At 48.0% G+C, this 17,555-nt stretch overlaps 1 protein-coding gene across 1 annotated transcript in view; it reads left to right on the forward strand.

Moving 5' to 3' along the window:
• The window catches only part of TLN2 (talin 2), a 454,454-nt gene that overhangs the window by 403,787 nt on the left and 33,112 nt on the right, over window positions 1-17,555 (forward strand). Inside the window, exons 47-52 of the mRNA XM_025390086.1 lie at window positions 1,848-2,014; window positions 2,924-3,107; window positions 6,029-6,154; window positions 6,313-6,429; window positions 11,272-11,457; window positions 15,631-15,738. Coding sequence (XP_025245871.1) covers window positions 1,848-2,014; window positions 2,924-3,107; window positions 6,029-6,154; window positions 6,313-6,429; window positions 11,272-11,457; window positions 15,631-15,738 — 888 coding nt within the window. The remainder of the gene's footprint in view (window positions 1-1,847; window positions 2,015-2,923; window positions 3,108-6,028; window positions 6,155-6,312; window positions 6,430-11,271; window positions 11,458-15,630; window positions 15,739-17,555) is intronic.

Consider the following 17,555-nt stretch of genomic DNA (forward strand, 5'->3'; position numbering starts at 1 on the left):
TAGCAACTGGCCTTTTGACCATTTCTTGCTGTGAGTCCCTGTCCTCTATGCTTTGTGTCTTGTTATATGCCTTGATGGTGTGTATAGTGCACCCACACACAGCCACGACTTGTCTGCCTTTGTGTCCTCAGCCCCTAGTGACTAGCAGATACTCAGTAAACACCTGCCGGCTGGCACACCCTTCACAGAGGGTGGGTTGCTATTTCTGGGCTCTTTTTCTTTCACCCTGGCTAAGAACATCTCCCACACACACACCCCTTCAGGCTTCCCATGATACTTGTCTTGGCCTTTGTCATGCATCCTCTGAGGGGCTTTCCAGAACCTGGATACCTCATTTCCAGGCCAGCTCTATGCCAGTCTGACTTGTCTTTTCCTGGTAGGACCTAGTAGCATTTAAAAGAAAGGCAGATGAGGAAGAGAAACAATTCCTTGTGGGCTGGTCTCAGAATGTGGTAGGTACCCAAGAAATGGTCCCTGTGCCTCTCCTGCCAGACTGTGTCCACAGCCTCTGCTGAGATCTAAGCAGCACTGGGGACAGAGTGTCTCATACTCCATGCCTCTTGCTGGCACAGTGACACAGTGACTCCCCTGCCCTGGTCAGCATGTTTTAAGAAATATATGTAGGAAACATTGTCAGATTCTTCTTTGGGTCGTAGTCAAGGGTAGCGGGTGTGTGCACACACAGATTAATACGAGGGCTCCTGAACTCAACGAGCCTCCAGCCACTAGCCTGACACATGCAATTTACATTGGGTGCAGTGGGCCATCCTGAGGGCAAGAACCGTGTGCTGTGGGATCCCAGGAGGCTGGACTGTCTCTGGAAGAGGAGAGCAGGGGGAGGTGTCCAGGGCCCAGCTGTTTTGCAGGCTGCTTGAGGCACAGGATGATACATCTGTGTTTGGTGGCTTTTCCTTCTTTCTTCACTTTGGTGTCTTGCAGGCCAAGTAGTTCGGTGGCTCAGGGAGAGGAGCAGGAGGCATCGCAGGCAGAGCGCGGACCCAGGGTGGAGAGGTGGGAGTGTTTGGGAAAGTCAGGAGCTGGCGGATGTGGTGAGAGCCGGGTGAAGCAGACACATGACCAGAAAGGGAGTTCAGCCAGGGGAGACTTGTAAGCAGGGTGTTAGCGTGGTCAGGTTTATGTCATAGGAAAGAATCTTGGAGCAGTGAGGGTGTATGTGGTGGGTGAGGGTGACAGCACAGGATTTCTGACATGGAAGACACCCGAGTGAACTTGCTGGGCCCTCAGGGCACTGAAATGATGGTTCAGGGGTGGATGATGGCTCGCAGGAGGGCTAGAAGTCGAGATCCCCTCTAGACTCCAGCCCTTCTGAACTCCATTCTGGAGAATTTCCATCCCAGTGAAGGAGCGATGAGTGGTGGCAGTGGCCTATTCCTACTGAAAACCTAATAAAAGGGGATGTAATTGCCACACCTTTCACAGGAGCCTAATCCTTTATCCCATTCTGTGGTTTCAGAAACATAGTAGTAATTGAATAAACAGCATCTGCCCTCTGCTGAGCACTTACTGTATGCCAAATGCCTTGCTAGACACTTCACACATATTTTTCTTCCTACTTAATCCTGTCAGCCCTAATAGGGCAGAAATAATGGCCCCATTTTACAGAGGAGGAAACTGAGGTTTGGAGAGGTAAAGCAGCTTTGCCTAAGGTCACATGGCCTTTAAATGGCAAAGCTGGTATTCAGACCAAGGCCGTTGACTCCAGACATGTGCCTATAACCCCTAAGCCACATCATCTCCTAGGAGATAATTCAGTATTTTCAGAATCTGCTTTTAGGTCCTGTTCTCTCCATTTCCCAGCTCCCCTCACATTCCCTTTCTGCCTACAGGTCTCCTTGGTGCTCTCAGCTCTGCAGGCCGGGAACAAAGGAACCCAGGCATGCATTACAGCTGCCACCGCTGTGTCTGGGATCATTGCCGACCTGGACACCACCATTATGTTTGCAACAGCGGGGACGCTAAATGCAGAGAACAGTGAGACCTTCGCAGACCACAGGTACGTGGGGGTCCTGGACGGAGAGAGGTTCAGGCTGGCCTGCCCCTGAAACTCATGATCAACTTGGAGACGCCACCTGGGAGCCAGAAATGTAGTTATCTGTTTTGATTTCAACAAGATGCACAAGTTGGGAAAGTGAACCATGTAATCAGAATAAGCCCCCTTTGCCAACTGTAAACACAGTGTCGTGGTTCGAGCTTTGCCTTTGACAGCCTTAAATCCAGCCTGCTACAGCGAAGGACTGCTTTTAGACCTGCCACATTCTGAGCCAGAGAGCTGTTCCTCGAACTGCTGGCCAACCCCAGCAGGATTGGGAATGGTGGGGGCAGGCCTGTTTCGCGTAAACCCTGTTTTGGGAAACCTTGTCTGCTGAGCTTGCCCTGAGCCTCTCTATCTGCTGCTCAGGACCCCTGAAACCTCGCCACATGTCCAACACCTTTCTTCCCCTCTGCAATCCAAGGGCTGGGCTAGGAATGCAGTTCCCAGAGCTCTGCTGTCCCTTCGCAAGCCCAGCCTCTGATCCTGAATGAGGTGCCCCAGCCCACATGTCCTCACAGTCACTGAGACTATGAAGTATTTTAAGGGACAGTGGGAACCACAGAAAAGCAGCTGACCTTTCGTTGAACTATAGGGCTTGGGAAGGGAGCCGGGTTAGTGGGCCTGACTCTTTCACTGAAGTTTTCATGTCAGTCGGCTATATGAATGAATACTGGTTGACTTTCTTCTTCTCCCCCCAGTTTTGCATTTGTGAAAGATGAGAGTCCCTTGGTAAGGGGAGGTGTAACAGCACTTCTCTTCTTCAAAGCCCTTTAACAAAAGCCCCATGTGCAGGATTTCTTTTCTTCTCGAAGTAATCAAGCTTTGCCCTCTGTCTCTCCCCCTCTCCCCTGCCCCTCCTGGCTCTCTCAGGGAGAACATTCTCAAGACAGCCAAGGCCTTGGTGGAAGACACAAAACTACTTGTGTCAGGAGCTGCGTCCACTCCTGACAAGCTGGCCCAGGCGGCCCAGTCCTCAGCAGCCACCATCACCCAGCTCGCAGAAGTGGTCAAGCTGGGGGCAGCCAGCCTGGGCTCCGACGATCCCGAGACCCAGGTACCAGCAGGGCCTGGGGAGTGCGTCCTCCTGGTCTTCCCGTGAACGCTGCACACTACGCCTCAGAAGCGGCCTAAGGCAGAACAGGAACTTTTAAAGTAGACAGTGTGTGTGCGAGTATGTCTGGTTTGAGGAACCGGTAGGAGGCAGTCATCCGAGCGAGAGAGTGGCACAGACTGTGGTGGTGGCCATGGGGATGGAGACAAGCTGAGGGATTTGAGGAGAGTCTAGAAGGAAGGCTTGGCCTGGCCTGGGGAAGGCTGGAGCACAGCATGCCTGAGGGAGGGGGAGGAGTGAAAGGCGGCTCCTTGTGCAGCCAGAGCAGGGCACAGGAGCTCCCTGAAGGGAGAGCTGGTGTGGGCAGGGAGATGGAGGTGATGGAAGTGCTGGAGCCACACGCAGGTAGAACTAGGGAGTGCTTTTGAGCCTGCCCAGGCACAGGGCTGTGGGTTCAGGGACTGTTGCCATAGAGATAGCGACTGCAACCACATGAGAGGAAAAGCCAGGGGGTCAGGGCAGAGCCCAGAGGAATCCAGCATTTCGGACCACATTACCGTGCAAGTGGCGCAGGAGACCGAGAAGCAGCAGCAGCTGCGGGGAGGAAAGCTGCAGGCGTCGTGTTGCCAGGATGGAGTGTTTCAACCCATCAGAGATAGTGACAGTCAAGAAAGAGGGAAGTCTGGGAAGGTTATTGGCCCATTCCAGTAACCACTGAGTGCCATCGAGGATGTTGGTGTCCCCAGCTGCTTGTGTGGAGTGGTGGCGCAGCAGCCAGACGGGTGGGGAAATGAACACAACACCTATAGACGGCCCAGGTGAGAACTTTGGTTCTCAAGGAAGAGAGAGAAGAACTGGTAGGCTAGGGAAGGACCCTGTGCTTTTGTGACCTCTGCTTCTGATATTTGGCAATTTCATTGAGATCACCTGCCTGTTCCTTGGTCCCCTTCCCAGACCATTGCTCCTCAAGGACAGTCACCACAGTTTGCTCATCTTTGAAACCTGCACACCCAGCACAGCTCCTGGCACATAGTGGCTACTGGCTACTGAACAAGTATGTGTTCACCTATTGTTGAACTAACAGCCAACAAAAGTCATTAATAAATGGATGATGCCTGTTCCCAGAGCGCAAAACTTAAAAAACAAAACCAAAAAACTCTGTTCTCTCTATTCCCAGAACCATCAAATGCCAAGCACTTCAGTTTTCACTCCTTAAACCATTCTCAGTAAACTAGTCTGTCTGGACAAACCTGGTTAGAAACCCCCTGCCATTCAGTGCCGCCAGGAGATGCAGTGATTGTGCGGCTTCACTTGAGGACACCGCCTCGTTCCCTCACGGCAAAACCCTTCCCTCCCTGACACCCATGATTGGAGCAGAGCTCCGAGAGGAAACATTCCTTACGCTACCTTTTCATCCTTTCTGGTGGGTTTCTGATAACATCAGAGTTCAGATTGGCTGCCTTTTGGAATTCTATGCGTTCACAAAAGCCTCCGCTACAGGTGGCGGGCGCCCGTAGTCCCAGCTACTCAGGAGGCTGAGCAGGAGAATCGCTTGAACCCAGGAGGCAGAGGTTGCAGTGAGCCGAGATCACGCCACTGCACCCTTAATATGTTTTCACATCGGAGATCCCAGTTTATCTTCAAAACAATTTAATGAGGTAGATGGGGCTAGCACGCTAATTTCACTGTGGATGAGGAGGCGGAGCCACACACACAGGCATGGCATAGTGTGGAGGTTAAGACCGTGCCCTCATGCTCACCAGACTCTGAATCCCAAGTGTGCCACTCGTAGACTCCGGGAGTGTGGACAGAAGGATTGTGGTTCCCACTTGAAAAGGTGGTGGCAAGGAGTAAATGAGATAATGTGTGTGGAGTGCTTGGCTCAGCGCCTGAACACTGCCCTCAGTAAAGGGAAAATGTTTTTATTATTGTAGAAATAGGAGTTACTGGAGCTACTGAACTGGGAACACTTCAATGCAATGCCCAGTATTGTGTAATTCCCATCTAGACCTGGTACTTTTCACTCTAAATCCAGCACTTTGAAAAGATGATCTGTGGTCTCTGTGAAATTAGAAAAGCAAACACAGATAATGCATCACATCCAGGTTTATGTGGGAACATACCTGCATCTTCATTCCACAAGTATTTACTGAGCACCTGCTGGGTGCTCGTCCCTGTTACAAGCGTGAAACAAAGCAGAAGTCCAGGCTAAGCCTCCTGGAGCTTTCATTCAAGTTGAGGGAGAAGACAGATGACTTACAAGTGAATAAATGATAAAATAATTCCACCTACTGATAAGTGCTGTAAATAAAACGGCAACCTGACAGTTTCAGCAATTGTGGGAATGGGCCCTTAGCTGAGGGATTGGGAAAAGCCTCTGAGGACATGACATTTGAGCTGAGGCCCAGTTAGAACAGCGAGCAAAGGCCCTGAACAGGAATGAGTTGAGATTTCCCATGGAGAAGAAGTCAGGCCGACCTGTGTGCCTACAGCAGAGCACCCTCATAGCCAGAGAGTTGGGCAGGGCTGCTGTGGGGCCTTGAGGGCCGGGTCAACTGGGGATTTTTACTCAGTGTTCAGGGTGCCCGTCAGGAGTGAGTGGTGTTGCCTCTCTGGTGCCCTTCGTGCTGTCAGAGGCAGCTCATCTGCCAAGTTGCTGTCTAGGAGGTTTTACATAAGCTGCACGTTTACACCTGACTTCTCCATTCTGGCTCGGCTTCAGCCTCCCCTGGGCAGCTTTTCAAAGTCCTGAGTCCTGTATCAGAATCGCCAAGGGTGGCTTCCCAGGAGGTCTGCCATGCTGCAGACTTTAGACTGTCTTTCTCATTCCCTGTGCCCTGACCTGCCCTCAGGCTGCATGCCTTGGTGAAGCCCACAGCTGACATCTTGGCGCCTGCTCACCTGGGCCCGGTGCTCTCTTTCAGGTGGTTTTGATCAACGCCATCAAAGATGTAGCCAAGGCCCTTTCCGATCTCATCAGTGCTACCAAGGGAGCTGCCAGCAAGCCAGCGGACGACCCTTCCATGTACCAGCTCAAGGGGGCCGCCAAGGTAGAGTGGGGCACTGGCTGGGGACGAGCACCTGAGTTCTCTTCTCACTTAAAGGAAAGAGAGGTGTCTTTGCTCATAGCATGCGATCCAGAAGTAAAAGGAGTAGGGGCTGAACCTGAGACACTGCACTACTGAGTTCATTCTTTCTTCCTGTGCAGGTGATGGTGACTAATGTCACCTCCCTCCTCAAGACTGTAAAGGCGGTGGAGGATGAGGCCACCCGGGGCACCAGAGCGCTTGAGGCCACAATTGAATGCATAAAGCAGGAGCTTACGGTAAGGAGCCAGCAGTTACCTCCCTTGGGTACCAGAGTCCCACAGCTGACCCAAGTGAGGGCTCATTTGAGGTTTTTTACCAATGAGGTTTTACCTAAAACACCTGAACTGAGAATGCCCCTTCACCTGCCTGCTGGTAGTTTTATATAATTGAGACCCCATGTGTCACTGAGTTTGGCTGGGATTGATGTGTCATTGTAATCAAGGAGTTAACTGAAAGGTATCACTTAGGACTATTCAGGTTTAGTTCCACTAAAATTATAGCACAAAATCAAAGGATTGTCAACGATTCCTGGAAAAAGGGAAAGTCAGTATGACTGCGCTTACCTGGAGCATTAATCCTGTGAACAGTGCACAGCCTCTCTTGATGCACAGTGCTCTTGGTACCCGCACACATGCAGAATTGGAAGTCTGCCGTTTGCTATTGGAAAAGCCTGGAAGCCTTTACCTGAGACGCTTCCCTTTAAAATCCAGCTTCCTTCCGTTGGAGTCATCTGACGTAAGAGAAATTGACCTTGTTCGTTCTGACTTGTTCCAGCATTGCAGAGTTAAGGACATTCTGGAGTCACTGCTATGTGGATGATACCTGCTGTTCTTATGATCCCACAATGGTTGTGGATTGGCTCATTCTAATCCCCACACACAGAAATATGCCGAAAATGAGTAGCTTCAAACAGATTTCTTTTTGATAGGAGGTCTGATCACAGATTCAACTTTTTGGGGGAAGAGGGATACCTGCCTTTGCTGCCAGTTGTTCTGCACCTTTAAAGGGTCACCTGCAAAGGCAACCCTAGAGCACTGGAAACAATAGTAGAGCAATTCCGCAGGGTTTGGGTGACAAACTTGGGCTTTCTTGTCATATTGTTAATGAATCTAGCCTTGACTGATGTTGCACTCAGTTCATGCTTTAAAGGAGAAACTAAAAAATACAGGAGTAACTGAAAAACTGATGGTGCCATAAGTACCACTGTCTGGCACTCACCTGGCTGCACAGGCTGAGTGTTTGCTACCAAAATCCAGACACAGCTCCTTTTTTGTTTTTTGTTTATTTTTAATTTTTGCGGATACATAGTAGGTGTTTATACTTAGGAGTTACATGAGATATTTTGATAACAGGCATGCAATGCATAATAATTACATCAGGATAATTGGGGTATCCATCACCTCAAGCATTTATCCTTTGTGCTACAATCCAATTGTACTCTTTTAGTTATTTTTAAATGTACAATTATTTATTACTGTAGTTACTCTCTGTGCTATCAAATATTAGGTCTTATTCATTCTTTCTATTTTTTGTACCCATTATCCCTCCCCACTTTCCCACCCGCAACCTCCCACCTCCCTACTACCCTTCTCAGCCTCTGGCAACCATCCTTCTACCCTCTATCTCCATGTGTTCAATTATTTTAATTTTTGCTGTCACAAATAAGTGAGAACATGCAAAGTGTGTCTTTCTGTGCCTGGCTTATTTCACTTAACATAATGACCTCCAGTTCCATCCATGTTGTTGCAAATGACAGGATCTCATTTTTTTTTTTCCTATGGCTGAATAGTACTCCATTGTGTGTGTGTACCACAGTAGCCAAGATTTGGAAGCAACCTAAGTGTCCATCAAGAGATGAATGGATACACATATACAATGGTACACACACACACACACACACACGCATATAATATTGAAGAGATATCTGCACTCGCATGTTTATTGCAGTTTACTTCATATATATTTCATATATATAATCTTGGCTATTGTGAATAGTGCTGCAGTAAACATGGGAGTGCAGATATCTCTTTAATAAACTGATTTCCTTTTGGGTGTATACCTAGGAGTAGGATAGCTGGATCATAAAGTAGCTCTAATTTTAGTTTTTTGAGGAATCTCCAAACTCTTCTCCACAGTCGTTATACTAATTTACATTCCCACCCACAGTGTACAAGCGTTCCCTTTTCTCCACATCCCTGCCAGCATTTGTTATTGCTTGCCTTTTGGATATAAGCCATTTTAACTAGGGTGAAATGATATCACATTGTAGTTTGATTTGCATTTCTCTGATGATGAATGATGTTGAGCACCCTTTCATATGCCTGTTTGCCATTTGTATGTCTTCTTTTGAGAAAGGTCTGTTGAGACCTTTTGCCCATCTTTTGATCAGATTATTAGATTTTTTTCCTGTAGAATTGTTTGAGCTCCTTACACAGGCTAGTTATTAACCCCTTGTCAGATGGGTAGTTTGCAACTATTTTCTCCTGTTCTGTGGGTTGATTGTTTCTTTGCTGTGCAAAAGCTTTTTAACTTGATGTAATCCCATTTGTCTGTTTTCATCAGCTATACTATTCTGGAGTAGATGTTTTTTTCCTTCAGCACTTTAAATATGTCATGCCACACTCTCCTGGCCTGTAAGTCTTCCGCTGAGAAGTCTGTGGCTAAGCATATTGAAGTTCCATCGTGTGTTATTTGTTTCTTTTCTCTTGATGCTCTTGGGATCCTTTCTTATCCTTGACCTTTGGGGGTTTGATGATTCGACTCCTTGAGGTAGTCTTCCTTGGGTTAAATCTGGTTGGTCTTCTCTAACCTTCTTGTACTTGGATATTGATCGCTTTCTCTAGGTTTGGGAAGTTCTCTTTGCATAAACTTTCTACCCCATCTCTTTTTCTACCTCCTTTTTAAGGCCAATAACTCTTAAATTTGTCCTTTTGAAGCTATTTTCTAGATCCTGTGGGCATGCTTCATTATTTTGTATTCTTTTTTGTCTCCTCTGACTATGTTTTCAAATAGCCTGTCTTCAAACTCACTAATTATTTCTTCTCTGTGATCAGTTCTGCCATTAAAAGACTCGTATGCATTCTTCAGTATGTTAATTGCATTTTCAGCTCCAGAATATCTGCTTGATTCTTTTTAATCATTTCAATTTCTTTGTTAAATGTATCTGATAGGATTCCGATTCCCTCTTTGTGTTATCCTGAATCTGAGTTTCCTCAACACAGCTCTTTTGAATCCTTTGTCTGAAAGGTCACACATCCCCAGGATTAGTCCCTGGTACCTTATTTAGTTGATTCAGTGAGGTTATGTTTTCCTGGATGCTTATAGGTGTTCATTTGTGTCTAGACATTGAAGAGTTAGGTATTTATTATAGTCTTCACAGTCTAGGCTTGTTTGTACCCGTCTTTCTTGGGAAGGCTTTCCAGGTACTCAAAAGGACTTGGATGTTACGATCTAAGCCAAATCTGCATCGGGGGGCACACCAAGCTCAGTAACACTGTAGTTTTTGCAGACTCACAGAGGCACCACCTTGATGGTCTTGGATAAGATCCAGAAGAATTATCTGGATTACCAGATAATTACTTTCTCCCAAACAAATGGAGTCTCTCACTCTGTGCTGAGCCTCCTGAAGCTAGGGATGGGGTGGCACAGGCACCCCTGTGAACACAGCTTCTGACATGCATAGGCAGGCCTAATGGTGGTGATCGAAGAGACTTGAAATTTGGAGCTATGCTGGGAAACTACAGACACATGGGTTATTCTAAGTGTGCCGGTGTGATTTAAAATTCACCCAGAGGCCAAGCGTGGTGGTGCATGCCTGTAATCCCAGCACTTTGGGAGGCTGAGGCAGTAGGATTGCTTGAGCCCAGGAGTTTGAGCCCAGCCTGGGCAACATAGGGAAACCATATCTCTACAAAAAATTAAGAAGTTGGGCGGGTGTAGTAGCATGAACCTGTAGTCCCAGCTACTCAGGAGGCTGAGGTGGAAGAATCACTTTAGCCCAGGAGGTCGAGGCTCCTGTGAGCCAGGTTCACTGAATTTTATGCCGACTGAATAAAATTTACCCAGATCGTGGGTTTCCATGCAACACGTGTCATGAGGATCACATTAGTGTGAAGGACTCTGCGTGTGGCCTTCATTCCACTGTAACATTCAAGGGTGAAGTGGGGATTTGGGATCTTAGACTGCTTAATTGCAGCTGCCCATTTTCAGGGGGCAGTGATGTTTGACAGTGGTTGGCATTCTGTGGGATACCGACTGAGCCCGCTCTTCTGCATCAGGGAGGCCTTCCTTGCTGAAACATGGTTGCCTAGGGCTGAAGACAGGGCAGCCCCACCTAGGCTAGGGGCCCTCATGTAGGGACAGATGCACATTCAGCACACATCCAGGGTACCAATTGCTCATGTTAGAGAGCCAGAACAGATGAGCATGAAGCAGAAATGGGATATTGACTTACCATGATGAATTTATTTCAGCCTCTCTAAAGGGAGTGGGTGGATAGATTGCTAAATAATTCACAGTGTCACCATGGCACACTCGACATGAACACCTCTGCACAATTATGCAGTTATATTTATAAGACAGGCTAAGAATAGAAGGAACTGATGCTTCATTTTCCCCAGCCTCACATCCCCTTAGAGAGAGAGAGGTGAGTCCTGAGTGATGCGGCCAGGTCAGTCCTACCCTGAAACCAGCACTGGAACTGAGAGTTTATGGAAACTGCCAAAGCACCAGCAGGGATGGGGGAAGAGAACGATGAAGCCATGCAACAACCTTTCACAGGATGGGTAGTGTGTAAATATTGGGTGTCAGTTTCTGCAGACCAACAGGTGAACACTCCAGATAGGTCTCCCTCACCATATTGTTCCCGTGAATGCTTACAAACAAGAGGTTTGTCCAGGAGAATCTTGAAAACAAGAACCATATTACTGTACTCAGATTTCTAATTTCCTGCCATGCAACAGTTTCTTCCAGTTACTGGCTCAGATTTCAGACACAAGCTACAGCCTGGTTGGAGAAAAATAAATTATTTTTTTCTTTTCCTTTTTTATTTTTTTAACCTCTCTGTTTCTGACTTCCAGTTGTTCCAGTCAAAAGATGTACCTGAAAAGACATCATCACCTGAAGAATCCATAAGGATGACGAAAGGCATCACCATGGCAACAACCAAAGCCGTGGCAGCTGGAAACTCGTGTAGACAGGAGGACGTGATTGCTACTGCCAACCTGAGCCGGAAAGCCGTGTCAGATATGTTGACGGCTTGCAAGGTAAAGACCTTGGCATTGTTTTGGATGCATAGATGATTCTCTGTCATGACTGGGTTGCTTGGTGTAGTCTGAAAAAGGGGAGGGGCTCAGAACCTTAAACTTTGTAATAAAAATGCACACAGGGACAGTTGTGGTGGCTCATGCCTGAAATCCCAACACTTTGGGAGCTGAGACAGGAGGATTGCTTGAGACCAGGAATTTGAGACCAGCCTGGGCAACACAGTGAGACCTCATCTCTTAAAAAAAATTTTTTTAAATAACCAAGTGTGGTGGTGTGCACCTGTCGTCCTAGCTACTCAGAAGAGTAGCTATAGCAGGAGGATCACTTGAGCCCAGGAGTTCAAGGCTGCAGTGAGCTATGACTATGCTGCTCCACTCCAGCCTAGGTGACAGAGCAAAACCCTGTCCCTTTAAAAAAAAAAAAAAAAATGCACGCTGAATATGGCATATGCACCAGCCTGTGGGAAATGACTCTCTAAGGCAGTTTTGTGTTTGAGAGGGGATGGAGTCAGCCCTGCTGGCCCTAATCCTCCCACTTCATTCTAGTTCTTCCTAAATAGGCAGGAGGCCTTTTTGCAGAGTGTGGTGGAGGCCTCTCCGAGGGTGGTGGATAGGGACTGCAGCACTTGGTTCCAGCTCCTCCAAGTGGAAACTGTTCGCTCTTCTGCTGGACCCTTTCTCACCTCCATAGGTCAGCCATTGTGCACTAGGAGAGGTGTTGCCATCCCCGGGGAGGAAGTGAGTTGGAGGAATACAGCGGAACTTGGGGAGCTACTTTTCGCAGTCTGTGCTAGACATCTTGGAAAAATTCCTCTGCTCCTTGGGTGGATAGTTGGGGCAACTGCCCTGAGCCTGTGCTTGGTGAGGGAGCTGTGGAGACCCAGGGTCTGGAACCTTTATTTTTGATCTATTAGGAAAGTGAACTGTAAGAGCCCCCACCCCAGGCCTTCACCCTTCTAGGGACAGCCTTGCCCCCAGGGACTCTGACTTCTGCTCTGCGATCGATTGATGATCCCCTGCCATGGTGAGTGAGGGCGGGCATTGACCCAGAATTGAAGACCTGCTCCTACAGCGTGGGGTCTGAGGGAACAGAGCCATTCTTTGTGGTAAAGTGAGTTCAGCTGGAGTTGCTGCTGCAGGATCCAACTCTTACATCTTCTTGGTGGCTCCTCAGAAGGAGAGGGAGGTACAGAAGGGAGCAACGAGGGAATTTGTGTGCAAGGGCCCAACCCTGGGAGACAGTACCACATTTACGGGACCCCTGGGTGTGATGGAGGGTGCAGAGAAGAGGGTGGGCTGGAAGAAACAGGGCTGGAAAGACTCCACTTTCAGAAAGGACCCAGGGCTGCTAGATCAGGGAGTTAGGACTCTGTCTCTCTCTCTTGAGGCTGCAAGTATTGGCCACTTTGATATGCTCGATGGAGTCCACCTACCAGAAGTGATAACTGCCAAAGGGGTTACATCCTCTATCAGAGAGGAGTATTTACCTAGCAAGATAAGGCCTGCGTGCATTGTGGTGTACACACACGGCACCCCAAAATTTTAGAAGGGCTGTCATAGATATTCTCTCATTTCATCCCATATGAGAAAGGCGAGAGTAATGATTCTATTTGTCACATGATGAAGTGGGCTCAGAGAGAGAAGTGGCATGACCAAGGTCACACAGCTATTTACTATCAGAACCAGAACTGAAATTGGCTCTCCTGCGTCCTCAGCCACTCTGCTTCTGCTACTCAGGGCCTCCCAGATGTAGTGCTCAAGGTCGCTATGGTTGATGCGTGGCAGACGCTTTTGTCCCCAAGCTACAGACATGAACAGGGGAAACTGAACAGAAAAAAGAAAACCATGATTAAATGGTCTTTTTAAAGGGAATGCAGCTCAGATTTTTAAGTCTCTCCTAACATGTGCTCCCCTGTTTTCTGGGGAGGAGCTCAGGTAGAACAGTGTGGGTGCTGTTTGGCCATCCTCAGCTCCTCTCTGTCATCTTGGCCCCAGGTCACATTATCTGGGCTTTGCAGGACAAGGTAGCAGCCAGAGCGCTGAAGCCTGAACGTCAGCCTCACCCACCAAAATCAGACTCGACAGGAGTCACTGCTGAGCCCTGATGCTCCTGTTAGGATAGGACTGACTTAGCGAACTTACTAACATTTCTGCTTCCCTTGGTCTCCTGTATCCCTTACCCCTTTGCAAAAGGAAATGAGGTCTCTGGCCGAAAGGGAGTGCATGCAATAATGCATAGACAGGAAAACTGGGGTGCTGAGTGGTAGTCAAGACGGAAGCCTTACATGCCAAGCAGAAGGGCCTAGTCGCCCTAGTCCAGCTCTGCCTTTTCCCTGGCTACCCTACTCAGCCCACACATGGAGGAGCAGAAAATTACATACTGGCTCATCTTAGAATGGAAGGATTACTGCGGTTCCTTAGGCAGAGAGAAAGACTTACCTAAACCCTAAGTTAATTCTCATGCATATTTCTTTCTGGTCTTACTTTCATGTGCACACGTGTATATTAGATGTAATTTTATATCTACTATTATGATTAATGTTATAAAGCTATTTCTGTGTTGCTATATTGCTGACTTTTTAATGACTACAAAGTACCTTTAATGAATATTATCTTCCCACTGTTGACAGATATTTAGGCTGTCTACATTTTTAAAAAATCATGAACTTTACTGCAGTAAACATCTTTGGGCATATCTGTTTTTTTCTGTGCTTTGGATTATTTCCTTAGGCAAGATTCCCAGAAATAGAATTAGTGGGTCCAATAGTATAAGAGTTTAATTAGTGCCAGATTATTCTCCCAAAGGGTTCTACCCAGTTACAGAGCCCCCAGCAGTGCACGCAAGCACCTCAGCTCCACCTCACCCACTCCCTGCACAGGGGCTTGCACATAACCTGCTGGAAGTGACTCTTTGAGTAGCATCTGGGCCTGTATCTTCCCACAGTGTTGTCTCATCAGACAGACGCGGGGCCTTGTGCCTCTCCGTTTGCGGCACAGGGGTATGAGTGATGGTGGGTGGCTGGGAGCATGGCTCTTGGTTCCTGCCTCTGAGCCCATTAGTCCTCATATGAGGAAAACCTAGCTCATACATAACATGCTGGCCATGAGAATTAGCCCCACTCTGTCCAGGGATTGGGGGGAAGTCAAGGCGGGAGCCCAAGGTATTCCCATCAGCACTCCCGTTCCTAGGAAGAGGGGCTTGAGTGGATAAAACATGGATCCTGGTCTTCACCCTCAGCCTTTACCTTTTGTCCTAATGTGTGATTTGTATTTGTCCTGATTAGTGATATCTTTGTAGTTTTAGGTATTTCTGCAAGCCCCTCAGTTTCTTTCCAGAGGGAAGCTGTAGAAGGAAGGGGTAGGGTTGCTAGTTTTAACAAATACAAAATAGGGTGTCCCATACTTGCTAAAAAATTTTTTTCATCGATTATCTGAAATTCCAATTTAACTGGGTGCATTTTATCTGCTGACTCTGAATGGGTATCCCTTCAGAAATGATGTAATCATGAATGACTCAAGTTAGCAGGTCATAAGTACAAGAAAAAAGCTCAAGATGCTCTGTTAAGCATGTGTGCTGGTTTGTGTATCTCGACTTTTGTATAACATGAGATGAGTTATGGTGCCTCTAGGGTACTGGGGAGCTCGCTATCTGGAGTTTCCCAGGAACTAGAGGGCTCGGTCACAGAGGCCTCACGGACTGTAGCATGGTCAGGCCCAGGGGTGAGAGCCTGGGCTTCATTAGCCTGTGAGCAGACAGGGGCTTTCAGGACCCCTTAAGCTGCTAAAGAGAGGCAAGGCTGACCCTAGGTCAGTAAGTCTCCAGCTGTAAGCACTGATCATGAATCTTGCTGGATGTTTTTGTGCACGTGGAATTTTTTGCATTTCAAAAAAATGTGGGGTGGGAAAAGGAGGAACAAAGGTCCAGATTGAGCTGTTTCTATCATCTGGCTGCAGGGCACTAACAAAGTCTACGCACAGACTGCATCAGAAGGCCTGCTGTGGGCAGGTGGGAGGTGGCAGGAGGATGTGGAGGAGAGATACCTCTTCTGTCCAGAGAGTCAGGGCAGTTTCTCGAGGTCACCAGGGTTAAGGTCTCCTGCCTCTGAGTCTAGGACTGCCCAATACTGCTGGCTTTTCCCATGTTAAGATTTCAACCTTCCTTTGTCTCTCCAGCAAGCATCCTTCCACCCCGATGTCAGTGACGAGGTGAGAACCAGAGCCTTGCGTTTCGGGACGGAGTGCACCCTCGGCTACTTGGACCTCCTGGAGCACGTCTTGGTGGTAAGAAAGTGCATGAGTCAGGGCTGGGGAGTAGCTGTGTCCCCCCAGCTGCCCTGGCTGATTGGAACTATGCTTTCCTTGGGAGGACCTCTCTCAGAGCCCTGTCCAGTGCCACTGTGAGGCTGGGACTGGATTGAACTGGAATCTCCCCTGGTGCACTGATCCAGCACACTGAGCTAAAAAGTGCAGTCTGGATGAAGTTGCAGTTAGAATTCAGGAAAGCCCAGTTCTCTTGTGCACCTGAAAGGCAGGATTAGCATGTAAAAGAGGAGGGAGCAGAGTAAGTGGGTGGGAGGCCAGTGCCAACCTGAAAAAGTATCACGAGGTCTTGTTCGGAAGCCCCCAGTACATCCTGCAAGGACACAGAAGGCTTCTAACAGAGCCATGCCAGCCTCCGTGGCATGTTAGGGAGGCTGCCATTGCTACAGGTGACCCACCAGCCCTTCACAACTTCCTCCCATCCTCGAATGAATGGCTTAGATCCCATCGAGAATGACTCCCCCAGCCTAGTGTGCCCAGTGTGGAGCTGGGTTAAGAAGGCATGAGCAGAAGACACCAGGCAGGGGCGTAGATGTTCATGGCGGGTGGGCTGCCCACGTGGGAGCCTCAGTTTGTGCAGTTCCTAAGGAGGCTTGACTCGCTACAGACTCTAAGGACCAAACCACGGAGCACCAAGAAGTATCTACGGTGTGCATCTGTCTCTGTTGAGTTCAGGAACCATGTTGAGAACCATGTAAGGTCTAGGGCAGGCCTCGATAGTCAGGGACACCCCCAGAAGAGAGTTGATGATGTCTCCCCTGCATCACTGCCCTTGCTCTTACCAAACCTAACAAAAGAGATCCAACAGGCCACCTTTAGATACATAATTCACATAGCTAGAGGAGAAATGCCAAGCCCTTCATTTGCTGGGCATTCTCAAGTTTTCTCATTCTGTCCTTGTGCAGCTGTGAGGCGTATAGGCCAAAGGAATGATCTGAGACCCAGAAAGCTTGTCCCTTGGTTGAAGTCACCCAGCTATTCAGCAACAGAGCTGGATCCAAATCTCAATTCTTACTATTCCCAGCTCTGTGCATTTCACTGCCTCCTTCTTAGAAATAAATTATCTGCTGATGCTAAACGTTTTAGGTCATTTAAGGGATCATTATTTTTCTTCTTTATCCAGGTAACTGTGGTCAATTCTGAAGTGCATTTTCTGGGAAAGTAGCCAGTCTGGGGTTACTAACATTGAGCTCGCAAAGTCTGAACCCTTGTGAATAGAGATCAGTGTATCATATGTAGGCCAAGGAAAGACATCTTAGCCAGTCAGCATTCACAGGCAAGAGCCTCCAGCTAGACACGTTGGGATATAGTTAAAGTGTTCAGTCTGTAAGTGTGCCTAGCAGGAAATTCAGGTTAAAGAGAACACCAGCAAGGCTTTCCAAAGACCTCTTTTTCATTATGGAACAATATATTCTGAGTCATATAGAACCTTGTTATAACTAAAAATTGGACAATAGGGTGCAATCAGTAGATTTAGAAGCCTCAAGTTCAAATCCTGGTTCTGCCACGTAAGTGGCTACATGGCCACTGTCTTGTCTGGGGTGCAGTTTCCTCAGATGTTAAACAGGCAGTGTATTAAGGATGAAATGAGCATGTCTGGAAACCCAGGGCTTTGTGGCCAAGCTAACATTTGCTGAATGCCTTATTGAAATCTGCCGGGCGCAGTGGCTTATGTCTGAATCCCAGCACTTTGGGAGGCTGAGGCTCGTAATCACTTGAGGTCAGTAGTTCAAGACTAGCCTGGCCAACATGGTAAAACCCCATCTCGACTGAAAATA

This window comes from Theropithecus gelada, chromosome 7a, assembly GCF_003255815.1.
Source record: "Theropithecus gelada isolate Dixy chromosome 7a, Tgel_1.0, whole genome shotgun sequence".
In the NCBI taxonomy this organism is placed as follows: domain Eukaryota; kingdom Metazoa; phylum Chordata; class Mammalia; order Primates; family Cercopithecidae; genus Theropithecus; species Theropithecus gelada.